Consider the following 18,357-nt stretch of genomic DNA (forward strand, 5'->3'; position numbering starts at 1 on the left):
TGGTTCTCGATTCCACTACTCTGGGCAACAGACACTGTGCATCTATCAGATCTATTCCTCTCATGATTTTATACACCTACATGGATAGGTGACGTTTCACAGAGTGCTGGAGTAACTCAGCGGGTCAGGCAGCATCTCTGGAGAACATGGATAGGTGACGTTTCACAGAGTGCTGGAGTAACTCAGCGGGTCAGGCAGCATCTCTGGAGAACATGGATAGGTGACGTTTCACAGAGTGCTGGAGTAACTCAGCGGGTCAGGCGGTATCTCTGGAGAACACGGATAGGTGACGTTTCACAGAGTGCTGGAGTAACTCAGCGGGTCAGGCAGCATCTCTGGAGAACATGGATAGGCAATGTTTTGGGTCGGAACCCTTTGTGAGCATGATGATGTGGTGTTGTGGGAGACTGGGCAGCACAGTTGTGCAGCAGGTAGATCTCCTCTCATCCTTCCAGTGTATACAAACCTAGTCGCTCCAGTCTTTCAACATATGACAGTCCCGCCATTCCGGGAATTAACCTACGCTGCACGCCCTCAATAGCAAGAATATCCTTCCTCAAATTTGGAGACCAAAACTGCACACAGTACTCCAGGTGCGGTCTCTACTCTTTAGTTTGCCATAGCTGAGGAGGAACAAGCTGCTAGAGGAAGTGGTCGAGGCAGATACAAGCGTGACATTTAAGTTTCTCAAGGAGAGATAGTTGAATAGGAAACTTTTACAGAGGTGTGGGCCAAGCCCAGGCAAGTGGGACGAGCCCGGTTTGGCAACGTCGGTTTGGTCGGCATGGACGGGTTGGGCCGAAGGGCCTGTTTCCCCTGCCATGCTGGGTGTTACAATCAAGGGCAGGCATGCCCTGCGGAGATGGCTGTTTATGAACTGCACTGCTCTTAGCTCGTTATCAGCTGGCTAATCAGTTCAACAGTTCAACAGAGCTTTATTTGTCATTCGGTACCGAGGTACCGAACGAAACTACATAGCAGTCACACAAAAAAGAACACAAGACACATAACCTCAACACAAACGTCCATCACAGTGACTCCAAACACCCCCTCACTGTGATGGAGCTAACTGGTAACAGAAATGCAAACACCGCGTTGCTGCTGAGATGCATCTGCTCGACGTAACCGCCTGTGACTTCCTGTGGCCACACGCACGAAGTTTCTTCACGTTGAGGAAGTACTTCACCCGCACGTGGTTGCCATCGGTTACACGGCCCCTCCATTACGCCCTTCACCCGCCAAACTCTCCATTTTCACGGCATTTGGATATCGATGGGCCGAATGGCCTCCTTCTGCTCTCGTTTAGTTCAATATATTTTAGTGATACAGCGCGGAAACTAGGGGGTTGCCAACTATCTCACTCCCAAATAAGGGACAAGGTGACGTCCCACGTGACCTCACCCAGCCAGCGGCCACGTGCTCCCGCTCCACCAATGGCGGCCACCCGGGCCGGGAGGCTGGTTGCTAGGCAACCTCCGTTAGGCGGCGCCCGGGCCTCCGGGCCTAGACTGTCCGGAGATAAAATGTCGCAAACCTAGGGTGTCGGGACCTAAACTGTCGGGGCCTACAGCGCCCCCGAGCCTAATAAGGGACAAGGGCGGTCCAGTACTGGACAAACCAATTTAGCCCAAAATACGGGATGTCTCAATAGACAATAGGTGCAGGAGGAGGCCATTCGGTCCTTCGAGCCAGCACCGCCATTCAATGTGATCATGGCTGATCATTCTCAATCAGTACCCCGTTCCTGCCTTCTCCCCATAACCCCTGACTCCGCTATCCTTAAGAGCTCTATCTAGCTCTCTCTTGAATGCATTCAGAGAATTGACCTCCACTGCCTTCTGAGGCAGAGAATTCCACAGATTCACAACTCTCTGACTGAAAAAGTTTTTCCTCATCTCAGTTCTAAATGGCCTACCCCTTATTCTTAAACTGTGGCCCCTTGTTCTGGACTCCCCCAACATTGGGAACATGTTTCCTGCCTCTAACGTGTCCAACCCCTTAATAATCTTATACATTTCGATAAGATCTCCTCTCATCCTTCTAAATTCCAGTGTATACAAGCCGAGTCGCTCCAGTCTTTCAACATATGACAGTCCCGCCATTCCGGGAATTAACCTAGTGAACCTACGCTGCACGCCCTCAATAGCAAGAATATCCTTCCTCAAATTTGGCTCGACTAACACGGGACAGTTGGCAACCCTAATTACGCCCTTCACTCGCCAAACTCTCCTTGTTCACTGCATTTGGATATCGATGGGCCAAATGGCCACCTCCTGCCCTAGTTTAGTCCGATACTTTTTAGAGATACAGCGCGGAAATGCTATCCTACACTAACACCCAGAGTAATGCTTAAACAGTTATCCTGCAATTGAACCATCCTACCACAACAAGACATCAGTCCCGAACTAATCTCCACCTCACGGCTGATCCTCGGACTATTCTGTGATCGGACTTTACCTTGCACTAAACGTTATTTCCTTATGTATCTGTACACTGTAAATGGCCCGACTGCAATCGTGTATTGTCTTCCTGCAACAAAGGCTTGGCACGAGACCTCAGCATACGTGACAATAAACTAAGCTGAAACACTCGAGGCGATTCACAATTTTACCAAAGGAATTGACCGACAGACCTGCACGTCTTTGGAGTGTGGGAGAAAACGGCAGCTCCCAGGGAAAACCCACACAGGTCACGGGGAGAACGTACAAACTCTGCACAGACAGCACCCGCTGCCAGGATCAATCCCAGGTCTCTGGATCAATAAAGCAGCAACTCTACCACTATGCTGCCCCTGCTCCTATGACTTATGAACTTGTATTACACTCAAGGTCAAGGTATATTGTATAGGTGGCGTTTCAGGTCTAAAGAAGGGTCCTGCCCGAAATGTTGCCTAACCATGTGCTCCAGAGATATTTATTCACAAAATGCTGGAGTAACTCAGCAGGTCAGGCAGCATCTCAGGAGAGAAGGAATGGGTGACGATTCGGGTCGAGACCCTTCTGATGTCAGGGGGGCGGGACAAAGGATGGATATAGGTGGAGACAGGACGATAGAGGGAGATCTGGGAAGGAGGAGGGGAAGAGAGGGACAGAGGAACTATCTAAAGTTGGAGAAGTCGATGTTCATACCGCTGGGTTGCAAGCTGCCCAGGCGAAATATGAGGTGCTGTTCCTCCAATTTCCGGTGGGCCTCACTATGGCACTGGAGGAGGCCCATGACAGAAAGGTCAGACTGGGAGTGGGAGGGAGGAGTTGAAGTGTTCGGCCAGAGATCAGATTAGTAAATGCTGACCGAGGCAGAGAATTCCACAGATTTACAACTCTGACTGAAAAAGTTTTTCCTCATCTCCGTTCTAAATGGCCTACCCCTTATTCTTAAACTTTGGCCCGTGGTTCTGGACTCCCCCAACGGTGGGAACATGTTTCCTGCGTCTAACGTGTCCAACCCCTTAATAATCTTTTCAATAACGTTTCAATAAGATCCCCTCTCATCCTTCTAAATTCCAGTGTATACAAGCCTAATCGCTCCAGTTCAGCTGCCTGCTAACAGCCGGGAAGAAACTGTCCGTGAATCTGGAGAATGTGCGTTTTCACACTTCTGTACCTCTTGCCTGATGGGAGAGGGGAGAAGATTCCCCGTAACATTTAGATTTAGGAGAGCAGTATGGTATTTTGTGTGTTTGTGAAGGATCTGTTTGTGAAGGTGCTGGCTCGAAGGGCTGAATGGCCTACTCCTGCACCTATTGTCTATTGTTTAATGCAGTGAATTGGCCTGGCATCTATCACAGAAGCTTAAAACAAATTAACTCAAGGTTAAATAAAGAGCTGCAAGGACATCTTGTTATCCCTGTCAACTGAACAGCACCAACAATAGCCTTACAGTTAGGTTTTATGGTGAACCTGGACAAATGTATTGGTGTCTTGCCTCCGTTGTGTTTGGAGATTACACATTGGGTTGTTTTGCGTTTCAAAGTCTGTTCCGCCTTGTCAGAGAAACGCTCTGAAAACATAAGGTCATAAGTGCTAGGAGTGGAATTATAGACAATAGGTGCAGGAGGAGGCCATTCGGCCCTTCGAGCCAGCACCGCCATTCAATGTGATCATGGCTGATCATTCTCAATCAGTACCCCGTTCCTGCCTTCTCCCCATACCCCCCTGACTCCGCTATCCTTAAGAGCTCTATCTAGCTCTCTCTTGAATGCATTCAGGGAATTGGCCTCCTCTGCCTTCTGAGGCAGAGAATTCCATGCTGTATGTCTAAACTAAACTAGTTTTGCAAGATCCCTGGGAATGCAGAGTCCTCCAGGGAGAGTCTACATCAAGTCTACTCCGTCATTCAATCACGGCTGATCTGTCTCCCCCTCCTAACCCCATTCTCCTGCCTTCTCCCCATCACTCCTGACACCCGCACTAATCAAGAATCTGTCTATCTCTGCCTTAAAAATATCCACTGACTTGTGGCCTCCACGGACTTTGTGGCAAAGGGTTCCACAGATTCACCACCCTCTGACCAAAGATTTTCCTCCTCATCTCCTTCCTAAAAGAACGTCCTTTAATTCTGAGGCCGTGACCTCTAGTCCCAGACTCTCCCACTAATGGAAACATCCTCTCCACGTCCACTCTTTTCCATTTCCATTTCCAGTTATAACGCCTGCAATTTCTCCTCTTGGGGTGAAGGTATTCTCTCCCTGGAGGACTCTGCATTCCCAGGAAACTAGTTTAGTTTCGACAATAGACAATAGCTGCAGGAGGAGGCCATTCAGCCCTTCGAGCCAGCACCACCATTCAATGTGATCATGGCTGATCATTCTCAATCAGTACCCCGTTCCTGCCTTCTCCCCATACCCCCTGACTCCGCTATCCTTAAGAGCTCTATCTAGCTCTCTCTCGAATGCATTCAGAGAACTGGCCTCCACTGCCTTCTGAGGCAGAGAATTCCACAGATTTACAACTGAAAAAGGTTTTTCCTCATCTCCGTTCTAAATGGCCCACCCCTTATTCTCAAACTGTGGCCCCTGGTTCTGGACTCCCCCAACACTGGGAACATGTTTCCTGACTAGCCCCCTAATAATCTTATATGTTTCGATAAGATCCCCTCTCATCCTTCTAAATTCCAGTGTATACAAGCCTAGTCGCTTCAGTCTCTAGTTTAGAGATGCAGCATGGAAATTTGGACCTACGTCCCACCAGGTCCGCGCCGACCAGCGGTCCCCGGACGCCAGCTCAATCCTGCACACGAGGGGCAATTTACAGAAGCCAATTAACCTACAAACCTGCAAGTCTTTGGAGTGTTTGGGAGGAAATGGGAGCATCTGGAGAAACCCCACGACGGTCACGGGGAGAACGTACAAAACACCGTACACAGATGGCATTTGTGGTCAGGACCGAACACTGTGCCACCCGAAACCTAAGACTTGAAATCAGTGTGCATGCTGCAGGATGTTGAGAAAGGCAGAGGATACAACATTGTACAAAAAATGAGAGCATTTTGGCAATTCACAGCAGGCCAGTCTGTACCTGTGGAGGAAGAAGCAATTAACAGTGCTTCGTACTTCACAGACTTGCTGGTTCTGCCGAACTAAAGGCTGGTTTGTTAAATTCTGTTATGTGTAGGTGCACGCCTTCACTCTTAATTAGCCAGGGTGGGGTGTGTGACTGATGGTATGGTCGGATTCTTACGATTTTGCATTAATATGGAATTTAGAAGGATGAGAGGAGATTTTAGAAACATAGAAACATAGAAAATAGGTGCAGGAGTAGGCCATTCGGCCCTTCGAGCCTGCACCGCCATTCAATATGATCATGGCTGATCATCCAGCTTATTAACCTGTACCTGCCTTCTCTCCATACCCCCTGATCCCTTTAGCAAAAAGGGCCACATCTAACTCCCTCTTAAATATAGCCAATGAACTGGCCTCAACTACCTTCTGTGGCAGAGAATTCCACAGACTCACCACTCTCTGTGTGAAGAAATGTTTTCTCATCTCGGTCCTAAAAGATTTCCCCCTTATCCTTAAGCTGTGACCCCTGGTTCTGGACTCCCCCAACATCGGGAACAATCTTCCCGCATCTAGCCTCTCCAACCCCTTAAGAATTTTATATGTTTCTATAAGATCCCCCCTCAGTCTTCCAAATTCCAGCGAGTACAAGCCTAGTCTATCCTGTACTAGGCTTATCGAAACGTATAAGATTATTAAGGGGTTGGACACGTTAGAGGCAGGAAACATGTTCCCAATGTTGGGGGAGTCCAGAACCAGGGGCCACAGTTTAAGAATAAGGGGGAGGCCATTTAGAACGGAGATGAGGAAAAACATTTTCAGTCAGAGAGTTGTGAATCTGTGGAATTCTCTGCCTCAGAAGGCAGTGGAGGTGAATTCTCTAAATGCATTCAAGAGAGAGCTAGATAGAGCTCTTCAGGATAGCGGAGTCAGGGGGTATGGGGAGAAGGCAGGAACGGGGTCCTGATTGAGAATGATCAGCCATAATAATCTTATACGTTTCGATAAGATCCCCTCTCATCCTTCTAAATTCCAGTGTATACAAGCTTAGTCGCTCCAGTCTTTCAACATATGACAGTCCCGCCATTCCGGGAATTAACCTAGTGAATCTACGCTGCACGCCCTCAATAACAAAAATATCCTTCCTCAAATTTGGAGACCAAAACTGCACTCAGTACTCCAGGTGCGGTCTCACGAAGGCCCTGTACAACTGCAGAAGCTTCTGTACCTTCTGCCTGATGGGAGCGGGGAGAAGGAATGATAGAGGTGGGACAAGTCTTGGACTTTGTTGGCTGCTATACATAAATATATATATATAAGCAGCCAACATAATCCAAGACTTGTCCCACCCCGGTCATTCCATATATATGTGTGTGTGTGATACATACACACATATACACAATGTATACATGTACATATACACAATGTACTTCTACATACACATATACATACACATATATGTATACATGCACATATATTTTCCTCATTTATTATATTGTTCACATATCTGTTGTTCTGCTGTAAGTAACAATGTAATTGGGTTAGCACGGTGGCGCAGCGGTAGAGTTGCTGCCTTACAGCGAATGCAACGCCGGAGACTCAGGTTCGATCCTGACTACGGGCGCTGTACTGTACGGAGTTTGTACGTTCTCCCCGTGACCTGCGTGGGTTTTCTCCGAGATCTTCGGTTTCCTCCCACACTCCAAAGACTCCGCTATCCTTAAGAGCTCTATCCAGCTCTCTCTTGAATGCATTCAGAAATTGGCCTCCACTGCCTGCATAGATTCACAACTCTCTGACTGAAAGTTTTTCCTCATCTCAGTTCTAAAGTTTTTCCTCAGCTCAGTTCTAAAGTTTTTCCTCATCTCAGTTCTAATCAGCCAGCACCGCCATTCAATGTGATCATGGCGGATCATTCTCAATCAGTACCCCGTTCCTGCCTTCTCCCCATACCCCCTGACTCCGCTATCCTTAAGAGCTCTATCTAGGGGATCGCTGGCTGCGCGGACCTGGTGGGCCGAAGGGCCTGTTTCTGCGCTGCATCTCTAAATCTAAATCTAAATCTGATCTAATAGACAATAGGTGCCATTCGGCTCTTTGAGCCAGCACCGCTGGGTCATGACTTAGGACAATAAAACACTCTTGGTGCTATTCTCGGTGTGATAACTCTGTTTTCTATCTCTCTGCAGCGTGAATGTATCTCCATCCATGTTGGCCAGGCCGGTGTCCAGATGGGCAATGCATGCTGGGAGCTGTACTGCCTGGAACATGGCATCCAGCCCGACGGACGGATTGCCACTGAAAAGACTCTTGGCAGCGGAGACGACTCCTACACCACATTCTTCAGCCAGACAGGGGGCGGCAAGCACGTTCCCAGGGCAGTGATGGTGGACCTGGAGCCCACGGTGATCGGTCAGTAGTCTAGTCTATTGTCACCTGTACCGAGGTACAGTGAAAATTGTTGCTCTCCAGTTAGTGAAAAGACTATACACGATTACAATCAAGCCATCCACAGTGTACAGGTAACTGCAGCAGGGGTTCCACTGGGTCTCCCCCTTCCCCCTCCAGCCAGGTGACCCCCAGTACTCCCCACATCGGTCCTCATGCCCCCCTCTGCCCAGCTAACCCACCACCCCCCCACCATACATCCCCTCCACCTGCCCCCCTGCCTCCATCCGACCCCAACCCCCACCATTGCCGGGTGTTCACCATCCCCCCTGACCTCCCCCTTTCAGACACCGAACGGTCGGTCCTCAGCAGAGGCCTTACCTTTGTTCCCCTCCGCCCCCACATCAACGAGTTCCGCGTCCGCCATGACGTGGAGCTCTTCTTCCGCCGCCTCCGAGCCTTTTTCCATGGTAAGGAGTCCCGACCCCCCACTGATGACCCCTTCTCCCGTCTCCAATGGACCCCCTCCACTTTTACCCCCCAGTATGGCCTACTACCCCCACTAGAACTTTTTATCTCAAACTGTCGGCGTGACATCAGCCGCCTCAAATTTTCCACTCCCCTGACTAACTCTAACCTCTCCCCTCCTGAACGTGCAGCCCTCCACTCACTCCGCAACAACCCGGACTTAATCATTAAACCCGCTGACCAGGGAGGGGCTGTGGTAGTCTGGCGTGCTGACCTCTACCGCACCGAGGCCAGACGACAACTATCAGACACCTCTTCCTACCTATCCCTGGACCATGACCCCACCGATAAACACCAGACCTTTATCAGCAGCACCATCACCGACCTCATCACCTCCGGCGATCTACCCCCCAGTGCCTCCAATCTCATAGTTCCCCAGCCCCGCACGGCCCGATTCTACCTCCTACCCAAAATCCACAAACACAACTGTCCCGGCAGACCCATTGTCTCTGCCTGCTCATGCCCCACCGAACTTATCTCTACCTACCTCGACTCCATCCTATCCCCCCCTGGTTAAATCCCTCCCCACCTACGTCCAAGACACCTCAAACGCTCTCCATCTCCTGGATAACTTCCGGTTCCCAGGCCCCCACTCCCTCATTTTCACCATGGATGTCCAGTCACTCTACACCTCCATCCCCCACAAGGATGGTCTCGAAGCCCTCCGTTTCTTCCTCGACCGTAGAACCAGCCAATCCCCATCGACCAACACTCTCCTCCACCTAGCAGAGCTGGTTCTTACCCTCAACAACTTCTCCTTTGACTCCTCCCACTTCCTCCAAACCAGAGGCGTAGCTATGGGCACTCGCATGGGCCCTAGCTACGCCTGCCTCTTTGTCAGGTACGTCGAACAATCCCTGTTCCAGACGTACACTGGCCCCATCCCCGAACTCTACCTCCGCTACATCGACGACTGCATTGGTGCTACCTCTTGCACCCATGCAGAACTCACTGATTTCATACACTTCACCTCCAATTTCCATCCTGCCCTTAAATATACCTGGACTATCTCTGACATCTCCCTCCCGTTTCTGGACCTCACCATCTCCATCACAGGAGACAGACTAGTGACGGACATTCACTACAAGCCCACCGACTCGCACAGCTATCTGGACTACACTTCTTCCCACCCGGTCCCCTGCAAAAAGTCTATCCCCTACTCCCAATTCCTCCGTCTACGCCGCATCTGCGCCCGGGATGAGGTGTTTCAGACTAGGGCTTCCGAGATGTCCTCGTTCTTCAGAAAACGGGGCTTCCCCTCCTCCATTATAGATGAGGCTCTCACTAGGGTCTCTTCTACATCCCGCAGCTCCGCTCTTGCTCCCCCTCCCCCCACTCGCAACAAGGACAGGATCCCCCTCGTTCTCACCTTCCACCCCACCACCCAGCGGATCCAACATATCATCCACAAACATTTCCGTCACCTACAACGGGACCCCACCACTGGCCATATCTTCCCATCCCCTCCCCTCTCTGCGTTCCGCAGAGACCGTTCCCTCCGTAACTCCCTGGTCCACTCGTCCCTTCCTACCCAAACCACCCCAACCCCGGGCACTTTCCCTTGCAACCGCACGAGATGCAACACCTGTCCCTTTACCTCCCCCCTCAACTCCATCAAAGGACCCAAACAGTCTTTCCAGGTGAGACAGAGGTTCACCTGCACCTCCTCCAACCTCATCTATTGCATCCGCTGCTCTAGATGTCAACTTATTTATATCGGCGAAACCAAGCGCAGGCTCGGCGATCGCTTCGCTGAACACCTGCGCTCGGTCCGCATTAACGCAACTGATCTCCCGGTGGCCCAGCACTTTAACTCCCCCTCCCATTCCCAGTCTGACCTCTCTGTCATGGGCCTCCTCCAGTGCCATAGTGAGGCCCGCCGGAAATTGGAGGAGCAGCACCTCATATTTCGCCTGGGCAGTTTGAAGCCCGGTGGTATGAACGTCGACTTCTCCAACTTCAGATAGCTCCTCTGTCCCTCCCTTCCCCTCCTCCTTCCCAGATCTCCCTCTATCTTCCTGTCTCCACCTATATCCTTCCTTTGTCCCGCCCCCCTGACATCAGTCTGAAGAAGGGTCTCGACCCGAAACGTCACCCATTCCTTCTCTCCCGAGATGCTGCCTGACCTGCTGAGTTACTCCAGCATTTTGTGAATGAATCACAGTGTACAGATACAGGATAAAGGGATTAACATTTAATGCACGGTAAATTCCCATTACAGATAGTCTGAGAGACTCCAGTGAGGTAGATGGTAGGGGGTATGGGGAGAAGGTAGGAACGGGGTGCTGATTGAGAATGATCAGCCATGATCACATTGAATGGCGGTGCTGGCACGAAGGGCCAAATGGCCTCCTCCTGCAGCTATTGTCTATTGTCATGACCAACTCTCGGTGATGGGATAGTTCAGTTGTTCTGGGCTCTTAACCTTTTTCTTAACCAACCATTTTTATCCCGTTCCTATCTCCCCTTCACCCACATTTCCCGAACCAGTCTGAAGAAGGGTCCCGACCCGAGAAAGTCATCTGCCCATTCCCTCCACAGATGCTGCCTGACCTGCTGAGTTCCTCCAGCACTTTGCGTCTATCTTCGGCATAAACCAGCATCTGCAGTTCCTTTCTACACGCCTTGAATTGATTTAATCTCTGGTTTGTGTGGAGCGCAGCGATAGAGTTATTCACAAAATGCTGGAGTAACTCAGCAGGTCAGGCAGCATCTCGGGAGAGCAGGAATGGGTGACGTTTCGGGTCGAGACCAGCGACCCGAAACATCACCCATTCCTTCTCTCCCGAGATGCTGCCTGACCTGCTGAGTTACTCCAGCATTTTGTGAATAAATCGATTTGTACCAGCATCTGCAGTTATTTTCTTATGCAGCGATAGAGTTGCTGCCTTACATTGCCAGAGACCTGGACTCCATCCCGACTTTGTGTGCTGTCTGCACGGAGTTCGTACATTCTCCCTGTCAGAAAACCGTAGGTTTTCCCCCTGGTGCTCCGATTTCCTCCCATGTCCCCAAAGATATACGGGTTTGTAGGATCATTGGCTTTGGTAAAAATTATAAATAGCCCCTCCCCCCAGTATGTAGGATAGAGCTAGTGTACGGCGAGATCGCTGGTCAGCACGGACTTGGTGGGCCAAAGGGTCTGTTTTCGTGCAGGTTACAATTCAGAAACGTGTTTTGTTCAAGATTCCAGCATCTATAGTTCCTTTTCTCTTATGAATATTTTGAAACTATTAAGATTTGATTCTAAATTTTGCCCCATTTGGTATTTAATAGACAATAGTTGCAGGAGTAGGCCATTCGGCCCTTCGAGCCAGCACCACCATTCAATGTGATCATGGCTGATCATTCTCAATCAGTACCCCATTCCTGCCTTCTCCCCGTACCCCCTGACTCCGCTATCCTTAAGAGCTCTATCTAGCTCTCTCTTGAATGCATTCAGAGAATTGGCCTCCACTGCCTTCTGAGGCAGAAAATTCCACAGATTCACAATTCTCTGACTGAAAAAGTTTTTCCTCATCTCCGTTCTAAATTTGATAACTGTCCATTTATGCCCCATGCCAAATCATTCCCTTTTTTCCCATCCATGTGCCATTTTCACAAGGTCAGTGAGATGCCGAATAACATAGGACCATGAATGTAGACAAAGTGAACCATTCATCACCTACAACGGGACCCCACCACTGGCCATATCTTCCCATCCCCTCCCTCTCTGCGTTCCGCAGAGACCGTTCCCTCCGTAACTCCCTGGTCCACTCGTCCGTTCCTACCCAAACCACCCCATCCCCGGGCACTTTCCCCTGCAACCACACGAGATGCAACACCTGTCCCTTTACCTCCCCCCTCAACTCCATCCAAGGACCCAAACAGTCTTTCCAGGTGAGACAGAGGTTCACCTGCACCTCCTCCAACCTCATCTATTGCATCCGCTGCTCCAGATGTCAACTTATTTACATCGGCGAAACCAAGCGCAGGCTTGGCGATCGCTTCGCTCAACACCTGCGCTCGGTCCGCGTTGGCCACACTGGTCTCCCGGTGGCCGAGCACTTCAGCTCCCCCTCCCATTCCCAGTCTGACCTTTCTGTCATGGGCCTCCACAGGTGCCATAGTGAGGCCCACCGGAAATTGGAGGAACAGCACCTCATATTTCGCCTGGGCAGCTTACAGCCCAGCGGTATGAACATCGACTTCTCCAACTTTAGATAGTTCCTCTGTGCCTCTCTTCCCCTCCCCTTCCCAGATCTCCCTCTATCTTCCTGTCTCCACCTATATCCTTCCTTTATCCCGCCCCCCTGACATCAGTCTGAAGAAGGGTCTCGACCTGAAACGTCACCCATTCCTTCTCACCTGAGATGCTGCCTGACCCGCTGAGTTACTCCAGCATTTTGTGAATAAATACCTTCGATTTGTACCAGCATCTTGCAGTTATTTTCTTATATCCCCTCTTGTCCACTTCCGTAAGATCATAGAAACATAGAAAATAGGTGCAGGAGTAGGCCATTCGGCCCTTCGAGCCTGCACCGCCATTCAATATGATCATGGCTGATCATCCAGCTCAGTAGCCTGTACCTGCCTTCTCTCCATACCCCCTGATCCTTTTAGCAAAAAGGCCACTTCTAACTCCCTCTTAAATATAGCCAATGAACTGGCCTCAACTACCCTCTGTGGCAGAGAATTCCACAGACTCACCACTCTGTGTGAAGAAATATTTTCTCATCTCGGTCCTAAAAGACCACACCCCCTTATCTTTAAGCTGTGACCCCTGGTTCTGGACTCCCCCAACATCGGGAACAATTTTCCCGCATCTAGCCTCTCCAACCCCTTAAGAATTTTATATGTTTCTATAAGATCCCCCTCAGTCTTCTAAATTCCAGCGAGTACAAGCCCAGTCTATCCAGTCTTTCCTCATATGTAAGTCCCGCCATCCCAGGGATCAATCTGGTGAACCTTCTCTGTACTCCCTCTAAGGCAAGAACGTCTTTCCTCAGGTTAGGAGACCAAAACTGCACACAATACTCCAGGTGCGGTCTCACCAAGGCCCTGTACAACTGCAGCAGAACCTCCCTGCTCCTAAACTCAAATCCTCTTGCTATGAATGCCAACATACCATTCGCTTTCTTCACTGCCTGCTGCACCTGCATGCTTGCTTTCAATGACTGGTGCACCATGACACCCAGGTCACGTTGCATCTCCCCTTCTCCCAATCGGTCACCATTCAGGTAATACTCTGCTTTCCTGTTCTTGCCGCCAAAGTGGATAACCTCACATTTATCCACATTATATTGCATCTGCCATGCATTTGCCCACTCGCCTAATCTATCCAAGTCACTCTGCAGCCTCCTAGCATCCTCCTGGCAGCTTACACTGCCACCCAGCTTCGTGTCATCCGCAAACTTAGAGATGTTGCATTCAATTCCCTCGTCCAAATCATTAATATACACTGTAAATAACTGGGGTCCCAACCCTGAGCCTTGCGGTACCCCACTAGTCACTGCCTGCCATTCCGAAAAGGACCCGTTTATTCCTACTCTTTGCTTCCTGTCCGCCAACCAATTTTCTATCCACCTCAACACTGAACCCTCAATACCGTGTGCTTTAAGTTTGTACACCAATCTCCTATGTGGGACCTTGTCGAAGGCCTTCTGAAAGTCCAGATATAACACATCGACTGGTTCTCCCTTATTCACTCTACTAGTTACATCCTCGAAAAATTCTATAAGATTCGTCAGACATGATTTGCCTTTGGTAAATCCATGCTGACTTTGTCCGATGATTTCACCACTTTCCAAAAGTGATGCTATCACATCTTTAATAACTGACTCTAGCATTTTCCCCACTACCGATGTTAGGCTAACTGGTCTATAATTCCCCGTTTTCTCTCTCCCTCCCTTTTTAAAAAGTGGGGTTACATTAGCTATCCTCCAGTCCTCAGGAACTACTCCAGAATCTAAAGAGTTTTGAAAAATTATCACTAATGCATCCACTATCCAGTGAATTGGCCTCCACTGCTTTCTGTGGCAGAGAATTCCACAAATTCACAACTCCCCGGTTGTGGAGGGTATTCCATGTAAGGGATGAGTGCTAGACTTTGGAGATACAGCATGGAAACAGGCCCTTCGGCCCACTGAGTTTGTGACAACCAGCGGTTGCCCCGCCTACGCTACAAGTCTCCTACACACAAGGGGCAATTTACAATTTTTTCCGAAGCCGAATAATTTGTAAACGTTTGGAACGTGGGAAGAAACCGGGGAGTTGTGAATTTGTGGAATTCTCTGCCACAGAAAGCGGTGGAGGCCAATTCACTGGATGAATTTGAAAAAGAGTTAGATAGAGCTCTAGGGGCTAGCAAAATCAAGGGATATGGGGAGAAGGCAGGCACGGGTTGCTGATTTAGATTTTTAGATTTAGATTTAGAGATACAGCGCGGAAACAGGCCCTTCGGCCCACCGAGTCCGCGCCGCCCAGCGATCCCCGCACATTAACACTATCCTACACATACTAGGGACAATTTTTACATTTACCCAGTCAATTAACCTACATACCTGTACGTCTTTGGAGTGTGGGAGGAAACCGAAGATCTCGGAGAAAACCCACGCAGATTACGGGGAGAACGTACAAACTCCGTACAGACGGCGCCCGTAGTCAGGATCGAACCTGAGTCTCCGGCGCTGCATTCGCTGTAAGGCAGCAACTCTACCGCTGCGCCACCGTGCCGCCATGATCACAATGAATGGCAGTGCTGGCTCGAAGGGCCAAATGGCCTCCTCCTGCACCTATTTTCTATGCTTCCATGAAACGTGCGCACCCAGAGAAAACCCACACAGGTCACGGGGAGAACATACAAACTCCGTACAAACAGTACCTGAGCTCAGGATTGAACCCGGGTAGTGTTTGTGCTGTAAGGCAGCAACTCTACCACTGTGCTGCCCAAAGCTGCCAGAGGAGGCTATAGAAGCAGATAAAATTACGTTGTTCAAAAGATATTTGGATAGATATGTGGATGGGAAAGGTTTAGAGGACGATGGGCCAAATGCAGGCAAATGGGACTAAGCCAGCATGCCAATTTGGCCGGCATGGACAAGGTGGGCCAAAGGGCCTGTTTGTGTGCTGTACATCTCTATGACTGAGTGTTTACCTCGGCTTTCCTGTGGTAACTCCATTCCTTTAATATGGGTCAATGTTTCGTTGTAACCTGACCCCCATCTACTATTACATATTCCAGATGAGGTCCGCACTGGTATCTACCGCCAGCTGTTCCACCCCGAGCAGCTCATCACCGGCAAGGAAGATGCTGCCAACAACTACGCCCGTGGGCACTACACCATTGGCAAGGAGTTGATCGACTCTGTTCTGGATAGGATCCGTAAACTGGTGCGTGAGGTCTTTCTATTAAGGTTATGAGCAGAATTGGGCCATTCGACCCATCAGGACTACTCGGCCAGTCAATCATGACTGATCTAACTCTCCCTCCTAACCCCATTCTCCTGCCTTCTCTCCATAACCTCTGACACCTAGTACTAATCGAGAATCTATCTCTGCCTTAAAAACATCCACTGACTTGGCCTCCACAGCCTTCTGTGGCAAAGAATCCCACAGATTCTCCACCGTCTGACTAAATCAATTTCTCCTCCTCTCCTTCCTAAAAGAACATCCTATAATTCTGAGACTGTGACCTCGAATCCTAGACTCTCCCGCAAGTGGTAACATCCACATCCACTCTATCCAAGCCTTTCACTGTTCAGTATATTCCAATGAGGTGTCGTCCCCCCCCCCCCCCCCTCTCATTCTTCCAAACTCCAGCGAGTACAGGCCCAGTGCTGACAAACGCTCATCAGAGGTTAACCTACTCATTCCTGGGATGGTTCTTGTAAACCTCCTCTGGACCCTCTCCAGAGCCAGCACATCCTTCCTCGGATACGGTGCCCAAAATTGCTCACAATACTCCAAATACGGCCTGACCAGCGCCTTATAGAGCCTCAGCATTACACCCCTATTTTTGTACACAAGCCCTCTTGAAATAAATGCTAGCATCTATTGTGTTTAGAGATACAGCGCGGAAACAGGCCCTTCCAGCCCACCGGGTCCGCGCCGACCAGCGATCCCCTCACACTAGCACTACCCTACACACACAAGGAACAATTTTGTTTTCATTTACCAAGCCAATTAGCCTACATACCTGTACGTCTTTGGAGTGTGGGAGGAAACCGAAGATCTCGGGGGTCACGGGAGAACGTACAAACTCCGTACAGACAACGCCCGTAGTAGGGATCGAACCCGGGTCTCCGGCGCTGCATTCGCTGTGAGGCGGCAACTCTACCGCTGCGCCACCGTGCCGCATGCTCGGTTGATCACCACATGGCTTCTTCCTATATTGGACGGTGTTGTCCTTTGATTCCTCCACAGGCTGACCAGTGTACAGGACTCCAGGGATTCCTGGTTTTCCACAGCTTTGGCGGAGGCACAGGCTCCGGTTTCACCTCCCTGCTGATGGAACGTCTGTCCGTCGACTTTGGCAAGAAGTCCAAGCTGGAGTTCTCCATCTACCCGGCTCCACAGATCTCCACCGCAGTGGTCGAGCCCTACAACTCCATCCTGACCACCCACACCACCCTGGAGCACTCGGACTGCGCCTTCATGGTCGACAATGAAGCCATCTACGATATCTGCCGCAGAAACCTGGACATTGATCGCCCATCTTACATCAACCTTAACCGCCTCCTTAGTCAGATTGTGTCCTCCATCACAGCCTCCCTTCGCTTTGATGGTGCCTTGAATGTTGATCTGACAGAGTTCCAGACCAACTTAGTCCCATACCCGCGCATCCACTTCCCCCTGGTCACCTATGCCCCTGTGATCTCGGCCGAGAAGGCTTACCACGAACAACTGTCTGTGGCCGAGATCACCAATTCCTGCTTTGAGCCGGCCAACCAGATGGTCAAGTGTGACCCTCGGCACGGCAAGTACATGGCTTGTTGTCTGCTTTACCGGGGTGACGTGGTGCCGAAAGACGTCAACGTCGCCATTGGTGCCATCAAGACCAAGCGCAGCATCCAGTTTGTTGACTGGTGCCCGACTGGGTTCAAGGTTGGCATCAACTACCAGCCTCCCACTGCGGTGCCCGGTGGGGACCTGGCCAAGGTGAAGCGTGCGGTGTGTATGTTGAGCAACACCACTGCCATCGCTGAGGCCTGGGCACGGCTTGACCACAAGTTTGACCTGATGTACGCCAAGCGAGCCTTCGTGCATTGGTACGTGGGGGAAGGGATGGAGGAGGGAGAGTTCTCCGAGGCCCGTGAAGACATGGCCGCCTTGGAGAAGGACTACGAGGAGGTTGGCATTGATTCGTGTGAGGGTGAGGAAGAGGGCGAGGAAGAGTATTAATCAACACGTCATAACCAACGCGCAGTCTGAAAAATGAGGCTCCTTTATATTTCATAACATTCTGAAAGTTCACAAAATGGCATGATCACACTGGACTTATATTTTATGATATTTAGTAAAGATATTTTGAGCCAACATTTGTTGCAAGTCTTTATTGTCTTTGAAATATCGCCGTCCTGTTTATCGAAGGTATTTATTCACAAAATGCTGGAGTAACCCAGCAGGTCAGGCAGCATCTAGGGAGAGAAGGAATGGGTGACGTTTCGGGTCGAGACCCTTCTTCTCGACCCGAAACGTCACCCATTCCTTCTCTCCTGAGATGCTGCCTGACCTGCTGAGTTACTCTAGCAATTTGTGAATAAATACCTTCGATTTGTACCAGCATCTGCAGCATAAAAATTAAGGAGAGGAAGTATAACAAAGAAGAGTGGGAAGACAGAGGATTGGGACTCTTTTAAAGAGCAACAAAAGTTAACTAAAAAGGCAATACGGGGAGAAAAGATGAGGTACGAGGGTAAACTAGCCAATAATATAAAGGAGGATAGCAAAAGTTTTTTTAGATA

The 18,357-nt window shown here is 50.0% G+C and overlaps 1 protein-coding gene across 1 annotated transcript; it reads left to right on the top strand.

Annotated features, from left to right (window-relative positions):
- The first annotated feature begins 7,671 nt into the window (after positions 1-7,671).
- Positions 7,672-17,948, top strand: LOC144595719 (tubulin alpha chain). Its single transcript, XM_078403274.1, has 3 exons — positions 7,672-7,909; positions 15,636-15,784; positions 16,817-17,948. The coding sequence occupies exons 1-3, from the start codon at positions 7,729-7,731 to the stop codon at positions 17,792-17,794; spliced, it is 1,308 nt and encodes a 435-aa protein (XP_078259400.1). The 5' UTR covers positions 7,672-7,728; the 3' UTR covers positions 17,795-17,948.
- Positions 17,949-18,357: the final 409 nt, after the last annotated feature.

This window comes from Rhinoraja longicauda, chromosome 8, assembly GCF_053455715.1.
Source record: "Rhinoraja longicauda isolate Sanriku21f chromosome 8, sRhiLon1.1, whole genome shotgun sequence".
Lineage (NCBI taxonomy): Eukaryota > Metazoa > Chordata > Chondrichthyes > Rajiformes > Arhynchobatidae > Rhinoraja > Rhinoraja longicauda.

What these genes read in the sequence shown, in the direction of transcription:
- LOC144595719 (XM_078403274.1), top strand. Translation starts at nt 7,729, where the DNA reads ATGGGCAATGCATGCTGGGAGCTGTACTGCCTGGAACATGGCATCCAG. An exon ending in CCTGGAGCCCACGGTGATCG is followed by an intron (nt 7,910 to 15,635) that starts GTCAGTAGTCTA and finishes TACATATTCCAG; the next exon opens with ATGAGGTCCGCACTGGTATC. An exon ending in TGGATAGGATCCGTAAACTG is followed by an intron (nt 15,785 to 16,816) that starts GTGCGTGAGGTC and finishes ATTCCTCCACAG; the next exon opens with GCTGACCAGTGTACAGGACT.